At 40.2% G+C, this 25,558-nt stretch overlaps 1 protein-coding gene across 1 annotated transcript in view; it reads right to left on the bottom strand.

Moving 5' to 3' along the window:
- Positions 1–25,558, bottom strand: part of LOC306766327 (tomoregulin-2-like) — a gene marked incomplete at both ends in the record, with an annotated part of 156,224 nt that overhangs the window by 8,599 nt on the left and 122,067 nt on the right. Inside the window, 4 exons of the mRNA XM_079254019.1 lie at positions 3,136–3,265; positions 3,495–3,551; positions 6,373–6,521; positions 22,766–22,862. Coding sequence (XP_079110145.1) covers positions 3,136–3,265; positions 3,495–3,551; positions 6,373–6,521; positions 22,766–22,862 — 433 coding nt within the window. The remainder of the gene's footprint in view (positions 1–3,135; positions 3,266–3,494; positions 3,552–6,372; positions 6,522–22,765; positions 22,863–25,558) is intronic.

Here is a 25,558-nt window from a genome sequence, read left to right as displayed (position 1 = left end):
TGGTTCAGTTCATTAAACCCCCGTGGCTATCTGAGGACAACAGGACAGATACGTTTGATAAATTTGCAGTTTCTGATGTGAGAAAAGCATCACCACAGCGCAGAGCCATTGTTACCCTGTTTGACTTCGTTACATCATATGCAAACGACATGGGGGTGCCGTGAAGTAAGGCAACGCACCGCTGGCTGCATCAGATGGCTCAGTGATTTACAGCAGCTCTTAAATGCTTCATTTCCACTTTCCTTCCAGGCAAATATGCCGTTTTTAATTGGAGCAACCTGTTGTCTTTCAGTTTACAACATAATATAAACATTTATGACACGACAAACAGAACTGTAACACAACTTTTATTTGGTTTTAACCGAGAAACAGCCTCACCATTTTTCTTCCTATCGTCCTTTTACAAACCTGTGTGTTCATATATGCAGTTCATGCAACATGAGATTGTGGCAGTAAGTCCTTTAAATATCAGAAGGATCTGGTTGTGGCTCAGGGAACATGAAAATAAAACATTCATCAGTCATCACTCCCTTCAGCTAACCAGAAGCAACATTCAAACCACCTGCCTAAAGCTGCAGATCTGCGCCGCGCCACCAAAAACAGCTCTGAGCCGTGTGGGCCTTGATCCAAGATGTCCTACGGTGCCTGACACCGAGACTTTCAGAGAAAACCTCCTTGACCCTGGCCATGTTTTCAGACAACAATTGCTAAAATGTAACCAAGTAAATGAAGAATTGTTCCACATTATTCATTCATTAGCATTAGGTTCATTAGCATGATCTTGGTATCTACAGACATCAAGGAGCCTCGGAGAATGTATTCCTAATGTCAAAGGTTTAGTGTCTGGTACCACTCCAGAGTCAGTTTGGGACCGTGTTCGCCACAAATATGGCACAGTTGGGACTTGGTTTGAAGTGGTTTATTGAACTCCCACTAAATCCATCAATGTGCAGCAATATTTACAGCGAGAAAATATGTACAATATGTACAATATTTACGCTGTCTTGCATCCAAAAGATCTCCAGCTCCAAAAACACACTGTCATATGCTACGCTCAGTACTCCTGACTCTCCACTCCAATAACTCTGAAATAAGCGTCTTCTTAATACGAAGCATGGCCATAACAGGAATTCCCCAATTACCACAAATAACTGGTCTTTTCCTAAATCTCCGCAGCAAATCCATTAACAATACACATTTGTAAACCTCATCACACTTTCCCACAGAAACCAACAGTTTATTCTGCTCATCTCATAAAATCTCGTCACCCAAACGTAGCGTTATTTTGGAATTGTCTACTTGCCGAGGAGAATTTGCTGCGGTTTTTTGAAGCTTTTCTCCCTCATTTACTTTTCTAAAACTCTGAAATTTGCTGTTGTTTCTCCATACTGCACCATCTTTACCAGAAATAAACTGGTCACGACCCCCCCCAGCCACGTCCGGGGACACGTAAATGCAAAAAAAGTGTTTCCATAACACTTTTGCCATATATTTCTACATTGAAACTAATGAGAAAACCGCCTCATGACAGCATCAAAACTTTTTAGCAATATTTTGGTCTTTTTTCAAAATGTTTCCATTAGAGATTTTTTACTGCGGTATTTAGTTCTTGTGCGAATCTAGGTGAAATGGAAACGCATCTTGTGTGTCAATTTAACCTTTCAAGGTCAGATGACATTCACGTAGCCTTTCATTTCTTCTTAAAAATATGTATAAAACACCTTAAGCTGGTATATAAACTGTTTCACACATTAGTAGACGTGTTCTCTATTTTTATCATTTCCATTTTACCTTTTCTTCTTCACATCTTCTAAGTTCAGATCAAAAACCCACAAAACCTGCTGCTCCTGAAGGGAAACCTCCAGTTTCCCTGCACATTGCATTGTTTTGACTATAGTTTTAATATCTGTGTGTTTCTTCTACTCCACCCAGATCCTTCATGCTGCTGAACATATGCAAACCACACTGGGAGCTGTGATTGCCGATGCCCACACAGTCCACCTCATGCACCAGAAAATAGAACTAAAGATCACGATGCGTGGGGCAGCGAACACAAACATCCTCATTAAGCAGCGAGAAATCCAACATGGGATTAATTTGAAGCCGAGCAGCCTCTTTGACTGGTCAACGGCCCGTCTTGCTGTAATGCGACGGCAGGAGGGATCTCCAGCACACCCCCTCTCAGCACAATGGTTCATACTCATTCAAGACAAACAAGGCTGATTAAAAAATAAATGGGCTCCAGTTCTTTGCTTTGCAATAGCTCAATTTTACAGTCGATTAGCCATCTGCTTTTAGTGTCAGCAGATCAGAGAGAAGATCAAAAAATTAATGATGAAAAGAGGATTTGGTTAGAACCAGAACGACTCTGTAAATACATAGAATCACTGTCACACACAAATTCTTCTTCTGCCTATCATAGCAAAATAACAATGTCACAACTGATTGCAAACTGTTTAAAAGCCATTCATTTCACCATGAATTAATAATAAATACTCCCAACTCCATGTATTATACAATAATTACTCCTTTTCAGCTTTTTTTAAAAGATTAATTTTGTGTATACAAGATGCAATGACTGCCGTTACACTTTGTTCTCGTGATTCCCAACCAAAGGAGGTCCCCAAAGAGTACGTTGTGAACGAGATTTTGACTTTTCAGACTGTGTGATTCTGAAAACGGTGGAGAAGTAATTCGTATCTATCCTTGTAACCTTGATATTTTTTATGCAGCGTTTCATTAATGAAACATGTTACAGAAACCCGACGTGTAGCTAGCTTCACTCTGGGAGCTGTCAGTCAGGGGCTTGGGTCTGTCTCAGACTGATCTGTGCCCTTCCTCTTCACATAAAAGTTCTAAACATCTCCCTACACAATAAAAGTCTGGTTACAGGCTACATTTGTCCACATTTTTAAGCAGTAGCTTTCTTTAAAGTCCACCTTGCTAGCCTCCTGTTTCAATTAAACTGGATCACTTATCTCCAGCTTACACAGTGCTAAGTAATGTGTATTCTGAGGTATTCTCTGATTATCTATATTGTTTATTATTGTAAAAATATACAATATATAAATGCAAAAGATTGACCCCCACTAGCTTCACCCTGCCAGTAAGTTGTGTGTGTTCATGTGTGAGTACCTGCATGAGGGCTGGGCCAAAATACTGGGAAACTGACACTCTCCATGGACGCAGTAGTTTTTGTAGTGATCCGGGCAGGGGATGTACAGACCACGGGCTTCCCCACCCCTCGGCGCCTCGTTTTCCCTCCCTGCAAAGATACACACAAAAACGTTAAGGCTAAATCCATATATACGTAACTCCTGGCCACCTCCGCGCATACATGACCATGCTGCTCAAGACACACAGATGAAAAGATGACTAAGAAAAGGAAAGAAAATGGGTAATGCTCTGAGGAAAAGGCTGAGAGTGACTCTGACTCAGGTTTGACTGACAGCACATGTTATTTGCTAATCCGCCACCATTATGGGAGCACTCACCCGTGTGGTCTGTCCGTGGGAAGTGTCCATCGCCTTTGTGCCCAGGGTTGATGTCCCCTGGAAAGGTCAAAGACACATTAAAGCTGATCTCAGGTCACTGTAACCTCTCCAGAAGCTGCAGCCAAATCTATAATGGCTTTCACGCTCAGGCTGATGGTGGTGCAGAGGAGGGCTGGAGGTAAATTACCATCTCTGCAAAGGCCTCATGCCGTGTGCACCTGTGTGCTTAATACGTATAAATGTAAGCCAATCTCTTCCAAAAGTCTGAAGCGTCTCCTCTAATGTATTATTCTGAACAAAGGGTAGAATGGAGCAGAATCACCGGGATCAGGATCAAAGCAAATCATTTTTTTCCTCACTTTATTGAAGCTGCGGTGAATTCTCGCTTTTCTGTGCGGCTATACAAAATCTTCAAATCATCATTATATTATAATAGATTTTTTTCAGAGGTCACTGAATCATTGGCCTCATTTTAAGGGATTCCAATGGCATGAAATGTACCTGATACTGTGACTTCTTTTATTTATCATCTACTAATTCCTTCTAGTTTATTTCTTATTAATGTTTGCCAACATGTGGAACATCGGAGGCATAATATTTAAAAAAAGAGACAACAAGGCATCTGAAAGACGTCACAAAGGATGAGATCTGTTTATATTTCATTTATTTAAGAAAACTGAATGAATTCCAAAGTACCACCAGATGTGAGACACCGCAGCTTTAATGTGGCATTTCTGCAGAGGTATGTTGTAGGAAAAATTCTTAAGATACCCTTCATGTTTTTGTATTTTACTTTCAAGCTGTCAGAACACGCTGTCATCTTTTAAAGAAGTCTTGATTAAATACATTTTCAGAGGAATGTGTTTTCCTTAACCCAAACCTTATTTATCATTCAAAAATTTAAAAAAGGCCTCCTAAGTCAAAGGATAAACTATGGTTGTGTCGACACATCATAGAAAACTGAGCAACAAACTAGTTTGCAATGGGCTCTTTAGGTATTGCTACTGTCAAAAAGGCATGCCATTTGGAGTAATTTCTTGAGTGGCATTGATGAAAAACGCAAACGATAGTGCAGTCTGGCAAACACACAATATTATTTATCAGAAAACATACAGCAGCTCATAGAGAAAAGCTGTGTTTTGCCAATTGGAAGGCTGCCGGATTGATTCTGAGTTTCCCCAGACCAGGGGTGTACACAGTCGGTCCTCGAGGGCCGCTGTCCTGCAGGTTCTCAATGATTCCCTGTTCCAACACACCTGGCTTCCATTAAATGGATTCAACAGCCAATGAAGTTTTGCACAATGACGGATTAATTTGAGTCAGGTGAGTTGGAGCAGGGACACACAGAAAACCTGCAGGATTGTGACCCTGCGTCTTGCTCTCAAGACGTCGAAGCTGCCATTGCCTCTGATGTGTCCATCAGTTTTCGCCTGTTTGCGAATGTTAGATTGAAAATACACAAAAGCAAAAAAAAACATTCATCCTTTATTTCTACACTAACAGGATGATTCCCAAACAGCTGAAAACCTGGTATATCTCAGTATGATGTGTTCTAAAAAAAACCATAAGAATCTCTAAAAAAACTACCTTTACATAGACCTGAAACAGGACCTGAAGGCTCCATCCGGACCCTCAGTTGATCCATCGACTATTAACGCATCAGAAATGGTCTCCATGCAAGGGTGGCTGTCAAGCAGCCAGTCTCAAGGAAGGAAAACTGGGACAAAAATGCTGAGATATGCCCCATGACACAAGAACTGTACTGAAAATCACTGGAAACAGGTCTGATGAAGGGATGAAACCTCCCAATATGTCAACATGAGTGAAGCAGTGTGGGGTCATCTGGATCGAAAGCCAAAGAAAAAAGCTCTGGAAGGTTCTTCAGGAAGCCTGGAGAATTATTCCTGAAGACTGCTTAGAGAAACTGGAGGAAAGTTTTCCCCCAGAAGCTGAGGCTGTGAAGAGTCACAAATGTTGACTTTTAAATGTTGGAAATGCACAAACTCTTGGCAGGTATTAATAAATCTGGACCAATGTCCAGTCTGGCAACATTTAAAGACCTGAGAGATGGCTCAAGACTTTTACACAGTACAGTTAATTCCAGGAAGGCAGAAGTCATCAATGACAGCATAAAAATTGACAGATAAAACCTACAAGAGTTAGAGTCCAGTCAAACTAAGAGTTTCCTTTTGCTCTCAGTGTGAGGACCTTTGTCTCAAGCTCCAGTTTTTCTGATTGAAACAACATGCGACGAAGCTGCATAAATCGACCTACAGCTAGTTAGTCCTGATTGCTGTCCTCCATATTACTTCTCTAAGGACCTCTCGTGTCTTGCAGAGGCATGGCCAGTCGAAGGCGCTCAGATCCACTCCCACACAATTAGGCCACTAACAACTGCTGTATGAGCAAGTCCCTGAACTGCCACAGTGGATAGGTCACCTCCTGACCCTTTCAGCCCGACGACACTTTCAGCCACATCTTGGAACAACACTGAACGAAAGGAGGTCGCAGGTGGAAAAGACCCGGAATCAAAGTAAGTAGAATAAGACTCATCTACAAATGACGACGTTTTGCCCTGTTTCTGTATTCAGGTCAGGAATCTGATGATACTGTTATTGGTTGAGGATTATCTTTGCACCCAGTTTCTTTGACTGAGTGAAACTTTCTGGAAACACAAGATGTGTCTGGATCTGCAGCAGCAGTGAGCTACATCATCATACTGTCTGCATTTAGCTTCCTCATTTAGTCTCCATGTCTGTGCTGCAGCACTGAGCCAACACCTGCTCAGGCAGACAGGAAGACAGCTCCCGCTGTGTTTGTGAAGCTGTTGTGCTTTTCAGCTTCAGTGAAAACATGCATTCCTATCTGCGAGTCAGACCTTGGCAGTGTCCCAGGTGATGGACTTCGATGCGTTCCTGCTTCTGACAAGACGCCTCCTTCACCTGGCATGGGTTGTCATAGGATCGACCGTCTGAGGCACACACCGGGTTGAAGCTGATGTGGGAACAGTCGATGTTGCAAACACACCTAAAACAGGAGAAAAATTAGATTAAAGGGCTTAACTTCCTTGTATTTAATATATCATCAGCTGCTAAATGAAATGTGAAATATCAATGAAAACGACAGCGTCTGCATTCAGGTGAGTGTTTGAGATGCGTACTGAAACTTGATGAGGGATTAAAAGGGAGATATCTAAAAGAGATAGAACTCAGGACTGTGCATAGTAATCCTGTTCACACCGTCTCTTACCTCATTCAGTTTGACACACATGGAAATGGATTTAAATTAGCAAAATGTTACTTGCTGCCCTGAAAGGTCAACTGGCAAATGATTTAATATTACAGTAGCAGGAAGTAACAATAAACAAGGAACTTTGCAAAGAAAACGACTATGAAATTTACAGAAATTATTTATTAATTTATGATGTTGAAAACAGCCTAAACAGGACACGTCTGTGCACAGTAAATAATGTCACTGAAACACCTTAAAGGACTGCAATTAGCTTGGTTTTTTTTTTTTTAATTCCAATCCAATTCAGTCCTGCAACAGAACCATAGACTGTATGTGGAAAGATGGACGGAGCCTCCGTGACGTTACCCGTAGGTTTCTGAAGAGCTGAATTGAAGCTCGGTGGGCGGTTCCTACCATCGCCATCTTGGCAGGGGCATGCATGTCGTCTCACCCGGAAAATACAAATATGGGCAAAGAGGTGGAGCTAAGAGGGGGGCTGTGAGCATCATGGTGGATGATTGACATCGAGCGAACTCAGAGCTTTGTGTAGCTAAGAGCTAACCGAGCTAACCCGGAAATAACAAGAGCTAACCAGCTAATGGAGGTAAGCGGGCTAAAGTTAAGTCACGTTGTTAACCGGCTAAAGACCACGGTTGTTTTACGTTCTTCTTACTTGAAGCAGGAGATTGGTACCTGTCAATCAAAACGACACGCCCCTATATATGCCAAACTTTGAGATTAAATTACTTTAAAACGGGCGAGTTAGAAAAAAATTAAAACACGTGGGTAAACCTGACCTATAAACCGAAAATGGATTTTTTAACCAGGCTGTAAACATGTTTATTTCTGCTGTAAACATGTTTTTTCTGCTGTGAAGTTGGTCTTTTAAACATGGGAGTCTATGGGGATTTACTCTGTTCTGGAGCCCCTAGTGGATGAAGGGGGAACTGCAGTTTTATGCACTTCTGCATAAGCTTCACTTTTAACAGCCGGAGACTCCGTCCATCTTTTCATATATGGTCTATGAACAGAACTCATATTGTTTGAGAAACTCCTAAAATAATGCAGATCATTAACACAGAAAGTATATTGTCTGGTTGGTGGTTATCTACTGAGCTTAAACAGAGGCAACTGGACTCCTTTTTCTTTGTTCTTGAATAAGATTCACTGCTTACTTAGAAGATAGTGAGAACGAGATAAAAGCAGCTGAAATGAGTGTTCTTGGCAGGTTTCTGGGCCTTCGTGCCTGTTATGTGCTTTGCAAGATTCATGGCGAGGTTGAACCGAAAGGTTTATTTGCAGCTGAATGAGGTGGTGAGAAAGAATGAAGACGCTTATGTGGCAAAGACACGGACACTGCTGCCTGCACAACCCTGCCCTGCGATGACAAAGTTAGCTGTTACTTCTGCCAAGAAGGTCTTGTTTTTGCCTGCATTTTTTTGTCTGATTGTTGGCAACTTTATGCAAAACCTCCTGGGCAGATTTTCCTGTTCTTTCCTGAGAATGGGTCTTGGTCTGAATGAGATTCCATTAAGTTTTGGGATTTGGAAAGAAGTGTTGACACAGGATTTTTTTAAAAAGCATTCTTCACCAAAATGAGCAGCTTGGGAGACGTTTGTGCTCTCTGAGTGCTTTTCTAGTTATATATGAAACAACTGGGTCAACTGTTCGTTGCACAAACAGAAAAAGGCATCCCCCGCATGAAAAACTCCCACAAAGGCATGGATGAAGCTTTTCATGGAGTTTGAATAAACTGGACCAAAACAAACTTTTGAGAACAAGAATAAAGTTCTTACTTATCACGATGTATGTAACAAGCTGTAGAGATAGCGTGAGAAGCCCAGTCAACTGAGACGGGCTTAGAGTAGAGCTGCTGCCCTGCATGAGGTGGTTCAGGCATCTGGTTAGGATGTCTCCTGGACACCCAGGTGAAGTATTCCTGGTATGTCCCACCTGGAGGAGGCCCCAGGGAAGATCCAGGACACAATGGAGTAGTGATCCTCACTGTTAATTCAATAGAGCCGCACTCATACGAAGACCAGAGGAGAGCCGCTGCCCCCCCCCCCCCCAAAAAAGCGTTCCCACGCTACGTATCCTGCTGCGTTGCCAAATCAGTCAAATTCAGCTTTTTAGCAAGGACTCCTAAATATCCTAAATATTGCATGGAGTAATGGCGTTCTTATGCAACAGTATATGGTGAAAATACAATATTGCCTCCAGAATGTGGGTGTTTCTTTTTCATTATATATACAGAGCTACTGACAAAGCAGCTCTTTGGTGGAGTTCAGTGCAGGTGAAATCAGCCAAAACTGGCAACTCTGACAGGGTCAGTTAGGGCCGTTAGGACAGCAAAGTTTCTGCAAGCAGTCTGCAGCTCTTGTTTGTGGAGAGAACTGCACCGTTGAGGATCATTATGACTTGTTTAGATCGCATTTTCAGAAAGCCAGCGGCTGCTTCACGAGCCGTAAGTCAAGAGTCAGAGAGCCGCATGCGGTCCGCGAGCCGCGCAATGAGGAACACTGCAGTAGAGGGACTTCTCAGCTGGCCAGGGAACGCCTCAGGATTCTGCCAGACGCGGTGGAAGAAGTTGCTGGAAAAAAGAAGGCTTGGGCTTCTGTGCCTGCTGCTGCTCCAATGACCCGATCTCAGATCAGACAAGAGGTGAAACATCTTCAAGCGCAAGAAATAAAGGACCGTTTTCCCTTTTCTTGAAGCTCTTTGGGTTTTTGTCTTGTGTGTTTGTGTTAAGTCCATCCAGGCTAATTAGCTTAAAATGAAAACATTTACTTCCTCCAACAGATTCTTTCTTTTAGTGTAAGTTGTTGAACATCCTGAATCACCGAGAAGAAGAGAAAACTGTGGCGAAAAGACGCGTAAGTTAGCCAGGTTTGGAATCATTCCCTTCCATTAAGCTGCTGCATTTTTGTTGAATGCTAACGCTTTTGTTTTTCTGGGGATCCAGACTTCACTTGAACATTTTAGCTCTCACAAATCAGCTGTCGCACTACAATTAAATTTCAAAGTGACTTTTGTGTTGGTGTGGGTTCTTCTGCCTAAATGCGACAGGGTGTGCCTCTGTGTGTGTGTGTGTGTGTGTGTGGATGCTCGTATCTGCATCTTGGCATATGTGCAGTGTGACCCTAGTGTCTACAGCAGGCCTGATCAGCAGAAGTTACACCCAGATTGCCTTCCCCAGACAGTTGTTGCTGAGTCGAGCTGAACGCACGATTCTGTAATTATAAATCTGTCATTATTCTCCCAGTATTTTTCTTTTTCCCTTGGTGCCCAGGTCTCGGTAAAGCACACGCGTTCAAGCTGTCTTACTGCTGCATTTGCATGCACGTCCACGCCAGCACACAAATGTGCGTCCACACGTGCACGCAGACACCTTCACAATCAGCCGCGATGATTCATAACTGCTGACACTGATGTTGATTGAAATGCCGTGCAGCAAAGCATGGCAGCGCTCAGCTACTGCTGTAATGATGGATCAGCAAAGCAAGAATGATGTGGAGAAAAGCTTTGTTATGCATCAGAGAGGAGACAGTTGTGGAAAGGCTGGCGAATACACCAAATCCCACATGACACCGAAGGTGAAGCGTAATGGCTATGAATGACCTGCCACTGCAGAGGGTTACGCAACCAAGAGCGTAGGACTGTGATTTAAAGTGACATTTCATTCAAATGAAAGAGAATGCTTCTTTTGCTTTCCACTGTAATTACAGCAGCGACAGAGACAAGAATCTACATCGATGCTCTGCAACAGACCCCACGCAAACTCTTTGAGATATTCAGAAACAATTGATACAGCTGTCAAAAAACTCTCTGTTCTTGCCTCTGATCTGTGTGAAAGAAATGTTACATTTCCATCTAGACAACCGTCTGGAATCCAGACACCAAATTCTCACCGTGGCTTTACGAAATGCATCTGTTGCTACTCACTTAATGCAGCAGATAAAGCATTCATAGCTCTTTTCCATGCTCGTAGCGTTAGATCAACACAGCTCACCTACTAGGCATGGTGTTAGACAAATAAGTAATAAGGCAAAAATCCCAAAGTATTTATTCCCCTTGCTTGTCCTCTTCTGCAGCAATAATAGGATTGAGTCTATAGTCACATTCAGACCTAATTCTACTAGACTCAGTACAATGGGGGACTTCAAATGGGGGTCCATTCGGAGTGTAAAGCATATTAAAACTAAATAATGCAAAAGATCAGGTAGATAACTCAAAAGGCTGAAGGAAATGCTCGTAACACACACCCCTTTTTGCAAACAGCAGGAAATCTACACAATGAAAATGAAATGAAATGTAAATGTTACAAAGAAAATACCATTTATATCCATTTCAATTATTCAGCATCTTAAGATGTTTCTAGCAGCTTAATCTAATTTCATCATTTTAAAGAATAATCACACAATTTCCACACACTTCCTTCAACAATCACGTGAGCTTTTTGTTTTGTTCTTATTTTAAGTTGCTTATTTCTTAGGTTATATTTCTCTTCTCTCATTCTGAGCAGTTTCTAGTTATTAAGCAGTAATTGTTTTTAACTTTGTCTACTTAAATGGGAGGACTTGAGTATTTTAATGGGAGGCATAAAGAGCCCTAAATTCTATTTTTTCCAGAGAAAAGTAATTAATAATACAGATTTTATCGCAGATTGTTGAAGATCTGAGACTCTAATCCTGCTTTCTGTGTTCCAACAGGAAAACACTCCAGCTTCATACAACTTTGAGAGTCATCTTGCTGACTTGTTGACTTTTAACAAATCCTGAAACTTTACTTCATTTATTGGCTGACTAAACTGAGATTTACAAGAAATGTTTGAACAGGAACTGTATGGAGGGAATATGGCTCCAAATCAGCAGCTAAGAGTTAATAACTCCTCTTTTTTCTCATCCTCATCCTTGACCATGTCTACCTGCTATGAAGATCTAAACTGTAAAGTGTGTTACTGGTCTTTCGTAGTGATCCAGACAACAAAGTGGTGGACAAAATACGGTTTATGATGTCCATGAAAGATGTGAGATATTGTGTTTCACAGTTTAGATGCAAGTTCATTTAGTACATATTTTAAAAAGGTGAACATGCACTACCAGTCAAAAGTTTGGACACACTTTCCCATTAAATCCAATGGGAAAGTGTGTCCAAACTGTTAAATGGTACTGTATGTTATGGCATAAATCAGAATACAATTACCAGCAACGATTCATACTTATAACTGGAGACATATCAGTTCATCTCCGCAATATCTCAAAATGTGGTTCAGATGAGCTTCTGTACATCCAAGCAGGTGACAACATTTAAGAGCTCGGAGGATAACTTGTTCATGTTTGACAGGTGAAAAAGATGAAATAAAGATCCTTTCTGCTTGTATAATCACACACTTTCATGTTTTTATGGTATAGTGCTATTGCTTTGGTGTAAAGTAACTACTACTTGCTGCTTTACTCTATCATGGCCAACATTTGTTTTTATAGATCAGTCTATGTTAGCATTCACACCTACTAGTTTGCTAGACATGATACGATTGGAGACCTAACTTGGGGTTGTATGACTCTTTGCGTCAGCGTTTGCATTTACACTGCACTTAGCCAAATGAACCAGAACTATTGAATATTGTATTCTCATCCTTGCCAGAGGCGCTGCATCAGGAGTTACTGAAGGAGAAGACGAAACAACAAACAAGAAAAACTTGCTCATCTGCTGCTCAGCTTCTGTTTCCACCATAAAAGAGTTGCATTATATCCTAGCAGTCTTTGATGGATAATATGTCAGAACATTGTCCCATCTTGTCAGACAGACGGCCATTTTGTGCATTTATCATCAGGTTCACAGGTTTTGGATGCATTTACCCACAATGCCCAGGACTGAACCTACAATGCCAGCATTGTGCTGTCCTCTACCTGTCTTTGTTTGACATAAAGATCCATGTTAATTCCTTCAATCTGCATTAGACTTGGTTGCGCCTTCACACCCCCTCAAACATACCAGACTTTCCAGTTAAACTACGATTTGAAGCAGAAGGACTGGTGTGAATGAACTCTACGTCATCTTCATCATAAAGGTTGCAAAGACATTCTGGTGAATGAAACTAAAAAACTAGCTGAAGTTAAAATGAGCTAAATTAATGTGTTTGATTAGTAACTGCAATCTTCGTAACTAAAACAAGAAAGTAGCTACGTTTATCACCACATGAGCTTTAAGTTTGTCACAACTTCACAGAAACGAACAGACAAGGACCCTAACCTGCTGAAGTAACATGATTTACAAAGTTTTAACAAAGCAGTCACTTTAAACTCTGCTTTGGTTCACAAGCTATTTTCTTTGACCTCTTTTTATTTAATCCTGGATTCATAAACGTGTTCTGATACAACAGAATATATTCCATACTCGAGACCAATAACCTGATAGTGGTGAGATGAGATAGGTGCTCTGTCACAGCTGCAAACATAAGCCATCAAAATGGGATGTAATGGGATTTATTAGATATACAGTCTATATCAGTACTTACAAATGCAAGTATTGGTATTTTGTTTGAGAAAAAAGGGTATCAGTGCATCCCCCAGAAGTAGCCATAGTCAGTTTCATGATTTAAACCACCGGAACAGACAACAACATGGCAAACGTATGATATTTTCCAGCCAACATGAACGTTTGCTACACATGAGATGGGAATGTTACACACAACCTAGCAGTACCCAAAAGATCTTAATCTCTTATAGTTATAAATTCCTCTTTGTATCTACATTACAGGATTAAATCGGATCAAAACGACATACATCCCAACCCTGAACGCATCGTAAGAGATAAAGATATTCCACCAGCAGGTCTCTCGAAACGCCCTTCTGTGAACATCAAAATAATCTGAGTAGACACCGCTTGAGATGAGTGACGAAAAAAGGAAAACGTTTTTGTCATGTGGGCTAACTTTTAAAGATTACGCAACACTGGCTCTAATTTATTAAAAATCACCCTCAAGACAAGATTAAGCATACAATTAAAGTGTCCACGTTATCATAAAAAGCATCTAAATGAGAGCAGTTTGAACATGAAAGGAGGCAGCGAGGGCTCAAATCAAAGTAAAAACTCCTCTGAACTAAAATGAGATTTCCTCACATGCACCAATTAAAAAAATAAGAAGATGGTGGCATGTAAGCTCAACATCACACACACGTATTCACGCACACAATCTCCCATCACAGAGAAGCTGTGCATCCCGAGAGGCCGCTGTTTGGTCGGTGGCTGATGCCTGGGCGCCATACATTTTTAATGAGGCCTCTCACTTTCTCCACAATAGGCACTATACCACCCGACTGCAGTGCATCAACACATCCTCGTGCTGCCCACAGACAGCCACGCACACACACACACGCATGTACACCACAGAAATGGCTTCTAAATAATCCTTGTTTTATCCGCTGATTCCCTCACACAAGCCAAATCATTCCTTCACATGTTCTGCTGAGACGTACGGAGGGGTGGAGAAGTGTTAAATGAAAGTTACTGGTGTGTGTGTGTGAATGTGCCTAATAGCACCTGAGTGTGTGTCTCATGTGCGCGTGAGAATACTTTCTTAGCAGGATGTGTCGTATTGATTAGTTCCCTGCGATTTCCCTCCAATCAAAGCCTCCCCACCTCCAGACTGTCTGCAGGTTCCCAGCTGAAAAGGCCGCTTTACACACATTTCAACGCTTACGCACACATACACGCACTCGTAGAGCAGAGCTAAGGCCAACATATCCACTAACTGCCTCCTGTTGTGTACAAATCCCCAGCAGCAAAGCTCGTTGCGACTGAACATAGCATTGATTTTCATAATCCTCAGCCTCAAATTTCACTGTAATCCTTTGAAAAATGGAGTGAGAGAGGCAAACACACAAACAGGGAGAAAGAAGGGAGAGAGGCATGGTGACAGAGAGAACAAAACAGGATGGAGGAATGAAGAAACAGAGAGAAACAGAGAAAAGCTCCAATAAAACCCCCACAAACAAAAACAGCAAAATAACATTGCAGTAGTTTGTATTACTAAATGTTAATAGTCCAGGGATCACAGATGGATTACTGCATACGAACAACACAGCGAAGTCTGTGGGAATCTACAAAAACCTGAACAGGTACTCAGTCCAACAACAGACATAATGTAAAAGTCAGACACAAGGTAATAACAAAGAGAGCAAGATGCAAAAACACAAACACACTTGCTGTTACGCTACTTGTGAACTTCATGGATCAGACATGCACAAATATTTACAACATAGTTAAAAAATAAGTTGTTTAAAATAAATAAAACAGAATGTGATGATGTGCAGATCTCACTGAGCCATATCTTACTGGCAGTGGAGCATAAATCACATCAGATGATAAAATTAAGCCATAAACCTTTTTTTGGCATGTTTATTACTTTGTAATTAAAATATATATTTAAAAATTATATTTGTTATAAAGAAATCCATGTAAGATAAAAAAAAAATATATATATATATATATATATATTGTAGAGGTCTTCCCTTGCGGGTGTGTCTCAGTCATTTTCTCAGCAGTTCTGATAAGGGAGAGAAATCTGTGTTAAATGCATAAAAAGGTGGATTAGCTTGTGGGTCGATAGCAGCTGGACGATTATTTTGACATCTTTAAATTCAGCCAAACCAACTGGTTAAGTGCTATAGCTGCATCTAATCGGTACATGGCAACACACAAGACAGAAAATCCCCTTGGGGTCATTTCTAGACTCATATTAATCCTGGTGGAGATTCTGTCTGGACTTGAATGACGACTGCACTGCCGATTTAAATTTTCAATCCTCTTTTCTTTTTTTTTTTTATTCAACTCAGTCGGCAGGAAACGATGGAGCCACTTCACACTCCTTCAAGATATTCAATCTCTATATTCAACTATTGGTATTTACCAATTCTTAAATGTATGCACATAATATTTACATGTCTTATGTATCTCAACATCCCCTTCATCAACCAGCCTACAGAGATGCAGCATAGATGCAGGTTTGATATTTCTAAAACATTTATGAGACCTGTGTTTGACTTCAGTGAGAAAATTGCTCTGTTTCTGACTTTTAAATATCACTGTTTCTGACAAGCAGAGCATGGCTAACTGCTAATGGTTAATGTATATAATACTCATAGGACTCTGAGGTTTAAATCCAGTGGTGGTTTAGTTCAGAACACAAAACCTGTTTTGGTTTTCGGAAAATTATACCAAGGTCTGGGTGAATACACGATTCTGATTGGTTGCAGGGTGTCAGTTAAAAAGTGATAATGGACACCATTTAAAAATAGTTCTGTTAGCCCGGTCCGTCTTCAGCAGCCCAATATTTCTAAATCATTACGCTGGCTCAAACGCCAGTTGGTAACCGTGGCAACAGAAATGTTAGCGACAAACGGACAAAAAAGAAGGCAGAAAGAATATCTGGAAGGACTATGTCAAACAGCGGCCAATGGTTACTCATGAATGTATCTGATCTGCCAGTTTTTAAGTTATTTCTGGTTCGTTTAGACCATTGGTTGAACAATAACCAGAGTAGAAAATGGAGAAAGGGAAAAAAAGTCTCCCGATCCTTCCCCATCTCAGTACAGTATTATGTTCATGTCCTACCGAGATTGTGAGTTGAAATCATTCAATGCTGATAAAATATCTATCATATTGCATGCACACACTCACATTCATACCCATACAGTCACAAACACCCCTCAACACAATTATATTTCACCATCATCTGTGACATGTTGCAACAGTATTTGCTGCCGAACACGCTCCAGGTGCTGCCAACTTGCGGTTACGTTGGCAACACCACAACAAGAGACATTAAATAGTCAGCTCTGCCACTTCTTGTTAAAAACATTATTTTAGCAGTAAAAACAACATTGATAATTGATCTTATAATTTTTCCTTTGTAAATGACCATGGTATAGGTGGGATAATGCCCTCCAAGGTGTCCATAATCAGAAAGTAATGGAAAACTCGGAGGTGTGAACTGTCCGATGGTCCAGTAATGGACATACATTATCAATTACTTATAGGTTCTGTCATCATATGCCACTGTGAACAAAGGTGACCAGAAACTATGCTTTTATGAAGAATGAACCAGGGAAAGAGACAAGGAGAAAGTTCCCAAATCCAGGATAACCAGGTGGTCGCACAAATTGAGATTGTTTAATAAAAAAATAAGTGCCAAAAAGACAGGATATTTAAGAAAAAGACCCAAAACTAAAAAGAAAAAAAACTCTGATCAGAAACAGAAATCTAACAAGAACTAAACCCAAAACAGAACTGAAATGCTCCATAAAGCAACCACTGTTTTGCTGTTTGCTGCTGTTGAAATAAAAACAAGACAGGCCGAGAAAAAAATATTGTTTTAAAGTGTTTTAAAGGTTTTCAGGTTTTTAAAACAGATTTAATGCATCTTCAGTGTCGACCGGGACTCCATGGTAAAAAGAGAGTTCAGCTGAAGGCGTTTGTGCAGCAGGGGGAACAACAAATCATGGGAAGTCTGCATTTGTTTTGGGAGTGTATCAGCGAGGGAGTGTGAGAGCAAGGTGCACACCCCCCCAAATATAGAAATTCAATTCGTGGTGAGCAAAGTTTTATTGTACTGAGCTGCCAGAAATAAATTAATGTATGGGAAACACTGCTGTGTCGGGCTCAAACAACTGTGGCTCCAGCTCGTGTGTGTGTTGTTATTTTTTGTCTTTCATGGTGTGCACTCAGTGTGTTCTTGTCTTTTCACCGTGCTCTGTCTCTGAACACCGTCTCCTCATAAACAATCCAGCCACCTTCTGATCCTCCAGCCATAGCCGCTCCACCCTATAAACCCGGCACCGGCAGCCAGTCGTGACCAGATTGTGCTATCTGTGGCTTGTTCACATGCCATGCTCTAATTCTTAACCTTCCTCTAGTCCTGCAGTTAATTAGTTAGCCTGCCAGGTGGCCTAAACCAAAAACCTGCCCTTCATGTCTGCAGGAAACAACCGGTTTGCCAGCCAGACCAGCCAATCAAACCAACCGGCCAGGTCTCCTCCCAGATAACCACCATTTCCAGACCTCCGCTGCTGTTGTCTCTGTATTCTGCCAGCATTTAATAAAGACTTATGTTTAACCTTATTTACTGCCTGTTTATTTAAATCAAGCAGGGAGGTCCTGTAAACCTCACAGCCTTTATATTTACATCCTCACAGGTGCAGCACGTTGGGACAGTTGAAAATGCTCAACACTATGGACCAGTAAAACCAGGAAATTTGCCCAGCAAGGTCCGTGGAAAGGTAAAAAGGTAACTCTGAAGCACAGTATAAAGGCTCTGTTACCGTTACTTATCAGGAAAAAAATTCAGTTATCCAAAACGTGGAATAAGAAGAGGCAAAGGCTCAAAACCAAAACTTACAAAATTACTAAAATAGTGGTAAATCAAAAACGAAGACACACATATCTTCTACAAAGATATGTGAAACAGCAACAGAAGCAAAAACTCATGCTAAAAAGCAAAACAAAACTAAACTATATACATAAACTATTACATAAAGATAAAAAAAAAAAACCTCAGAAATGCAAAACAACAAAGGCAGAAAAATGATAAAAAACAACCTGATATCCTAAAACAGCCACTACAAAATGCTGGAAAACAGCTGATGCAAAAAAGTATTCTGTATTTATGAATACATAACAACTAAATAAATCTAAAACCTGCATTGAGAAGTGTAAATGAAGAAAATTACAAAACAACTACTTGAGAAAAATGTAAAGCAAAAGAGAAAAAAAAAACAAACTAAAAAACTGAAATTAATTGACAATAAAAACCCAACAAAGGACACAAAACAACTAAGAAATGTATAATTGCTGGAAAGAGGCACAAAATGCTGACAAATTATGTAACAAAGATAAAACTTCTATTAATTCTTGGATCAAGTTCCAGATTAAAAGGTGGTTCTGGCTGGAAGTCCTTTTTTCCAAAAGCTAGCCAAGCGGGTGTGGGATGTACCTTTACTGGAAGCACAAGCACATACTGTATGTGTGCCTGCATGGACCCAGCTCAAACACTCTCCAACCTTTCTGCCCTTTGCTCTGTTCTTTGTCTGGATTTCTATTGAAATTCCTTTATACTCTCCACAGAATGGGCCTCAATATGAACACAAGTGCTGCCTTTAAAAAGCTCCTCACTCTTTTCTCAGGAGGTCTAACCCCAGCGTTCACCCACCAAGCGTTCCTGCAGCCTCCTCTTCAAGACAGGCTTTGCTATCCGTTTCTCTTTTTCTTTGATTACATCAACACCGATGGGTGCTATTGATGGCTTTGAAAGCATGGATTTTTGTGGGTAATTACAGTTTTACACCACAAATGGATCTAAATGGGTTTTGGTGACACTATATTGATCCCTCTGGGGTAAATTGGTCTTTTTTGCCTGCCTGCCTGCAGAGTGCAGAAAACTACAGAAGGGTGGGGTACGAATGCCAAGGCTCTTTTCTTCAGGCTGCAGCAGAGACAAGTGCAGCATTCTGCCAGCAGAGTTATATGCATTTCCACCATTCTAAGAAGCACAAAACAAAGTCTATTTTTTCTTATCTGAGTGCACAGGGAAAAGGAAGAATATTCATTTTATTGTTTGTGAATCACAAATGATGACAAATAGCATCAATAGCACTTTGGGGAGAAAATGGCCTGAAACTGCAATTTTCTGGTGACCCAACAAAACCTTTCATTAAAACAGAAAGGCATGTTTACTTTTTGCTATCAAATTATAGAATAGTAATCGAGTTTTTAAAAAAAAAAAGAATAAACACATTGGTGCAAAAAGCGAACGGAGTAGTTATTTCTCAGTTGAAGTGCACAAAATATTGTCTCATTCAACAGCAACAAATATCCTGAGATTGGAGAGTGAGCATTAATTCCAGACGCTCTCAGTCCTTTTGGTGAACTCCAACTCAATATCTTCAAGTTACATCCAAGGTTTTAGATATTCTAAGTACTTTGCATATTGTATATTTGTGCTCACAGACTCATTAATAGCTCCTCTCATTTCCCAATTTAATGTTTCAGCTTCTTAGGGTAAAAGAGAGGGATATAAACTGAATCAATATAGGCGGATTTTACATGTTTAAAGGTCACTAATCTGTCTTCTGACCTCTAAATTAACCCTTAAAGTGGTAAAGCCACACTACTTTGGCACTTCCTATTGACAGCTGATTTAACATCTATCTTGCAAACTGTCTCTTCTCTGAGCTCTCTCCAGATCATAAATCAGTCTAAATGTTAGTCTTCCTTTATCTCTTATTCTCTCATTTCTGCTAATAATGTCATCTTGCACTTTATTGCTGAATTGGTCATTGGTTCTTGATATTCAGGAGCCCAATAAAGCAAAACACAGTGGTCACGTGATGATCCAGGCTGGAGCACAAAGTTATGAAGTGAATTTTTTAATGGCTGCTGCAGGACAACAGTGTGTTCAGCAATGTACATAATTAATGTCAGTTTACCATTAAAATGAGTCAAAAGCAAAGAGTTTTAAGGTTGGAAACTGGTATGGTGTTGCTTTAAACTCAGTTGTTTCCTTCACCTAAAGAAAGACTGCAAACTTGATGTTTTGCTTTCCTTTCATTTGGAGGGCAAAAATAAACCAATTTTTTTTTTTTTTAAATTAAGTGTCCTCTCAAACTAGTTGTATTACAGAAACTAAAAATGTCACTTCCAGAATTTGACATAGCATTGCATTGTGGGTAAATACATAGCCATGGCGTTAATACTACACACATTGTTGCAGTGTGTTTCTGCAGTATACTTGCATAAGACAAAATAACCCAAAACAGTTACAGTTTGTCTCCATGTTTAGCTTGCAAGTGGAGGAAACAGAGTTTCTTCTTCATCAGGTCCTGTCTTTTTTAGGTAAATACTAGTTTAACGCCATCTTTGGTGAGAATATGGATATATTATTGTTATAGTTTGGCTCCTTTGATCAAAGTGCATCATGAAAGGAATCTCGGTCTGCATGGATACAACCCACTACAACTGAGCCCAGTCCCCAAATGGATCGAGTCTAGCGGACTATCTTGATGTAAATGCACCCTTATAGACCTTCACCATTAAAAAGGCCCAATCTACTCTGACTGGTCTATTTAACACGTAGGAAATGATCCCTCAAAACATGATTGAAATGGGTAGCTGTAGCTCAGGAGGAAGAGCAGTTGTCTTTCAACTGGAAAGTTGGGAAACCGATTCCAGACTTCCCCTGACTACGTGCCGAAGTGTCCTTGAACCCCAAGTTCTCCCCCAATGTACATATTGGGGTATGTGTGTGTGTGTCGGCATGACTGGAAAAGTGATACATAAAGTCCATTTACCATAAAATGCATTACGTGGTGATTATTGATGAGGTATTTTGGAAATACTGTAAATTTGAAACCATCATAGGACAATTAAATTTGCAAAGTCTATAATAGTGAGCTTGCAATCAAATAAGCCATTAAGAAAACACCCACCTTTGGTCTGGCCAAGGTTACAGCATCTGTTTTCCGTCACTGATAAATTTCAATGACTTACGTGCAGCAGAAAATGATTGGTTAATGTGGACTGTTTGTGTTAAAACAAAAATCATGCAGTATAAGCACACATTTTACAGTCACCTCTCTCCAATCAAAGTGTGATTAGCTGACAGTTTGTTTGATTAAAACCAGCTGTAGCCTGATTGGAATGACCTGTCATTTTAATCAAAACCATCTTAAACAATACCAGTTGTTGGCTGCCGTTTGATGAAAATTACCCACTGTCGGGTTGCAATTACCTGCCTGATTATTCACCAGAAGCATTCTTATCAAAACACCTTGGGGGTTTTTAAAGATTTAAGAGTGCTTGTAGTTTCCGTTTTACAAGAAGGGACACTGAAATATTCATGCGTCTGTTTTAATATTTATATCAGCCACTTTTTTTTAACGAGATGCATTATTGACTTCGGCTGGCTCTCTTGTCCGTCGTCTCACTGCCATGTTATGAGATGCGCAACTGTCTTTATTGTAAGTTGTGCTAAACTTGCTCGAGGCTGCTTTTTCTTTAACGTTTTGTGTGCACACGCCATTGACTGTATTTTGTGCTGCAGCGATCTTATGAATTCTCCCTTAGGGGATTAAGAAATTGCCAATAAATCAATTTCCGTGTTTTAGTGGCGTATTAAGGTGCATTTGCGAAAGTGGGTGGCACTGCAAAGAGTGGACTCCAGCTGTTTAGTATTTGCAACAGGACTAAAAATGCATCATGAAGCCATTCCTTGGCATTACAGTTATTGCACACCAGGGTACATTATCTTTCCATTACATCAAGCAGTTTGATAGAGTCATACTCTCAGGGCACTACTAATTTCTAGCGCTACATCTGGGATTTCTTATGAGCACTGCTGTCCTTTTGCTGATACCAGCTGATTGTGTTCAACAGCAAATCAGCAGTGTTGGTTCATTTAAGTCTCACTCATGCTATACGAAGCACTGATTCGGGTGCTAGAACGGTTTACCAATTGAGCCTCTATTTAATTGGGTTCTTTGCATACATGTTTTTATGTGCCCCTGAGGGTTTTTCCCACTTTTTTTTGTGCTGCTTCCTTCCTGACACAAACAAGCCAGTCAAAAACTCATTACCTGCATCTGTATCATCTGTTAAAAAAAAAAAAAATCTCTGACAAACGTCAGTTCATCACTGAACTAGTTTTTCTTGTGTGAGTCAAAGACATTTTTGGTCTGACATTGCCAAGTCCTGTAAGGATAGTAATTGGATTTCCAGAATAAGTGAAAATCTCCTTTCTCTCCCAGCCCTGCTCTAGTAATTGAGGTTAAATGAAATGGTCAGCCATGCACTAAACCCTCAGTGGGTGTTCAGCAGTGGGTGTGTGCAGTAGAAAGAAGAGCTCTGTTTTACATCCTTTGTGCTCAAACTTACATTTAGACAAACATAGGATGATTGAAAATGCTGAAAGAAAGTGAAACTGAAACAGTGGTGTCACAAGATTTGCGATGAAAATGAGGGATCGGTGCTTGTTTGTGCAAACTAACCAAACATCCTCTGCATCCACGTCACATTCTGCCCCAAACTGGCAAATGTCACAGGTGGAAGTCTCCTTCTGCCCAGTCTCTGCTGAACCTTCTCCTCCTGAAAGTGACAAAAAAAGAGACAAAGGGAAATATGTGATGTCTGTTTAAACCAGAGGAAGTACAAACCTGTAACAAAGCCCCGCGACCGTGCCCTTCTGACAATGCCGTGTGACCATGACATATCAGTCTCAGATAACTGAAGTGCATTTACATTCTGTCATATCCCACCATAATCCCATCGCAGCCATCTCCTTCGTCCTTTTGCTCTTACCTCGTCCCTCCCCCCCCCCTCCACACCCTCACCCGACTCTCATCTATCACTCTCAAATCCCTGCTGATCTTTTCTGAGTCCCTCTTTTATTTCATCGTGCTGATTTTCTTGTGCTATGAGTGCGACAACTCCTTGGCGGCGGTGTGGGTCCTGGCGTCAGGCTTATAGCGGCTTAGGGACCCCACCAGTGCATATCACGCCTCATGAGCGGCCAAGGGGGAGATGGAATAAGGCAAAAAAAAAAGCAATCTGGCCAATCTAAAATTGCATTCTGCCACCACAGAGGACTCCTTCAGACTCTGCACGCTCTTCTTCTTCTTCCCTCTCGGCCATCTTCTCTATTAGACAAGCTCTATTTTTAAACTCACTAGGGCCCATGAGAACAACTTTGGAAAAGAAGTGGAAGAGGTGGAAGTTGGCATCATTTCCCCATATCATATCCTTTATCTCACTAGCACAGGAACATGCACAGACAACCACACAATCACCACCAAGCATTGGCCTCTTTAACTTCCCCTTCTAAAACTTTTCATTTCTTGTGGTCCTTTGTGATCGATGGTTGAATTGGAAAGAACACTAGTAGTGATATTTAACCTGATTTTCCACTCAATGCTCAAGTTGAGTCTGACTTATTTTAAGGGCGAAGTCAGAAACGTTTACTTTCTTGGACGTTTTGACACACGAGATGCTTCATGCATGACCATGCACTTCGATTTTGTTGCTGTTTGAGTCACACTTATTCCAACTTTCTTTCATCTCTTCTCCCATTCTGTACAAAAACACAATACAGCGTGCAAGTGGGAAAAGTTCCAGCGAGTTTCTTTGGAATTCCTTGTTTTGTTTTTGGTGGGTTTTTTCCACCGCTTTTGATGCTGCAGGTGTTAAAAGAGCAGCCACAGCCATGAGGCAGCGCACGCTCTGAGAGCTGAATGTTTGCAGCCGAGTGTAAGGCTGTACATTCAGTATTCACTGATTTACCTTCAGGTCACAGGACTGGCGAGATGACAAGGTGTAAAGTGACATCGCCATGACGCCAACAGCATACTTAAATGTCAAATTATCTTAGTAACCATATGGTAAAAACATACATTGCATTTATGTCCAGGTGTAGAGTCTAACCTCTGTTAAATTCTGCAGCTTTTTCATTTTATTTAAAAATGAATGAATCTTTTCTAGTTTACATAAAAAAGCTCATTTCATACAAGACCCCCAAATTATAGAGGGAGGTCTTCTAAGGAGGTTTGCATGGTTTTATTAAAGACAAAAATAATGTTTTTCAGACTGTACAGTAATGCAGCATTTTCTCTCCTTTCTGTTAAAGGTCTTGATGTTTCAGTTATCCAAACAACAAAACAGCCAAACACAGCACAAGATTTTCACACAATTTGACTAAAAAAAATAAAGGTTTTAGTTTCTTTACATTTCATTTGTAAAAATTCACAATTATAATTTTAACATGAGCTTTGAAGGCAGCAGTAAGATATATATGTATGACTTTTTATACAGTGATAAAGCAAAAAACAGCTATTTTGTCCATTAGATGGAGGTAGTTACAAATGGTACCAGTTTGTCTGTGTATATTCATTCAAGGTGTTACCATTATATTTTCTTATTATGCTCTTTACAATCCGTAGATATGCAGACATCAGAATGATTAAACCAGACAAATGTTATTGTATTGATAAAAAAGTCAAAAGCTGAATTTAACGCTGACAAATGTACTGTAGGATTCCAAAATATTGCACAAACTTCCTAATTAATAAGGGAAATTGAGTCTGTGCATTCACAACTTTAATTACAAATTATGCCTCAAACTTTCTCTGCCGTTAGGGTGATTTATTTATTTTTTTTTACACTGATGACACTTGTGTGAGCATAGGAGGTAATTTAATAAAGCTGGTTAGATAAAACTTTTCTTTCAGCCACAACCAGACAGTCCAGCTCAAGTATTCCCAGCAAATGAACATGAACTTTAACAAGAAAACCAATCCAATATGGATCTGCTAACAGCAGTGGTGTGTCAATTGTTTACAAAAAACAAACAAAAAAAAACACCATTTCTTAAAAAGACAAGGTTTTTTGCCCAAAGTCTACATCTTCACTCCTCAACTCAGCACACCACTGGTCTGGTCTAAGACAAGAAAATGACCTTTTAACACAGTGAATGTGTACTCAGTCACATTTAGAGTTATGATATAATTGTTCTACTAATATTACTGACACGTCAGTCAGTGATAGTTTTTAACTAATAAAGAAGCTTGGAGAAATAGTCAGGATTTAGGGAATAATAAATAGTGATTTAATTACTTTTACATCATTTTATAAAATATAAACAGCTTGGACAAAAAAATGTTGGCCTTGTCATTTGCTGGGCAATGTTAGTTAGTTAATGTTGGATATTTCTGCTTCATTATACAGATAGTAGTTGTGCTGATTAAAGAAACAACAACAAAAAATCCAGATCAAATCTGTTGTCATGGTGA

Source organism: Telmatherina bonti, assembly GCF_933228915.1.
Source record: "Telmatherina bonti genome assembly, chromosome: 15".
Lineage (NCBI taxonomy): Eukaryota > Metazoa > Chordata > Actinopteri > Atheriniformes > Telmatherinidae > Telmatherina > Telmatherina bonti.
Note: the sequence above shows the minus strand (reverse complement) of the source record. Positions and strands in the feature narration are given on the sequence as shown.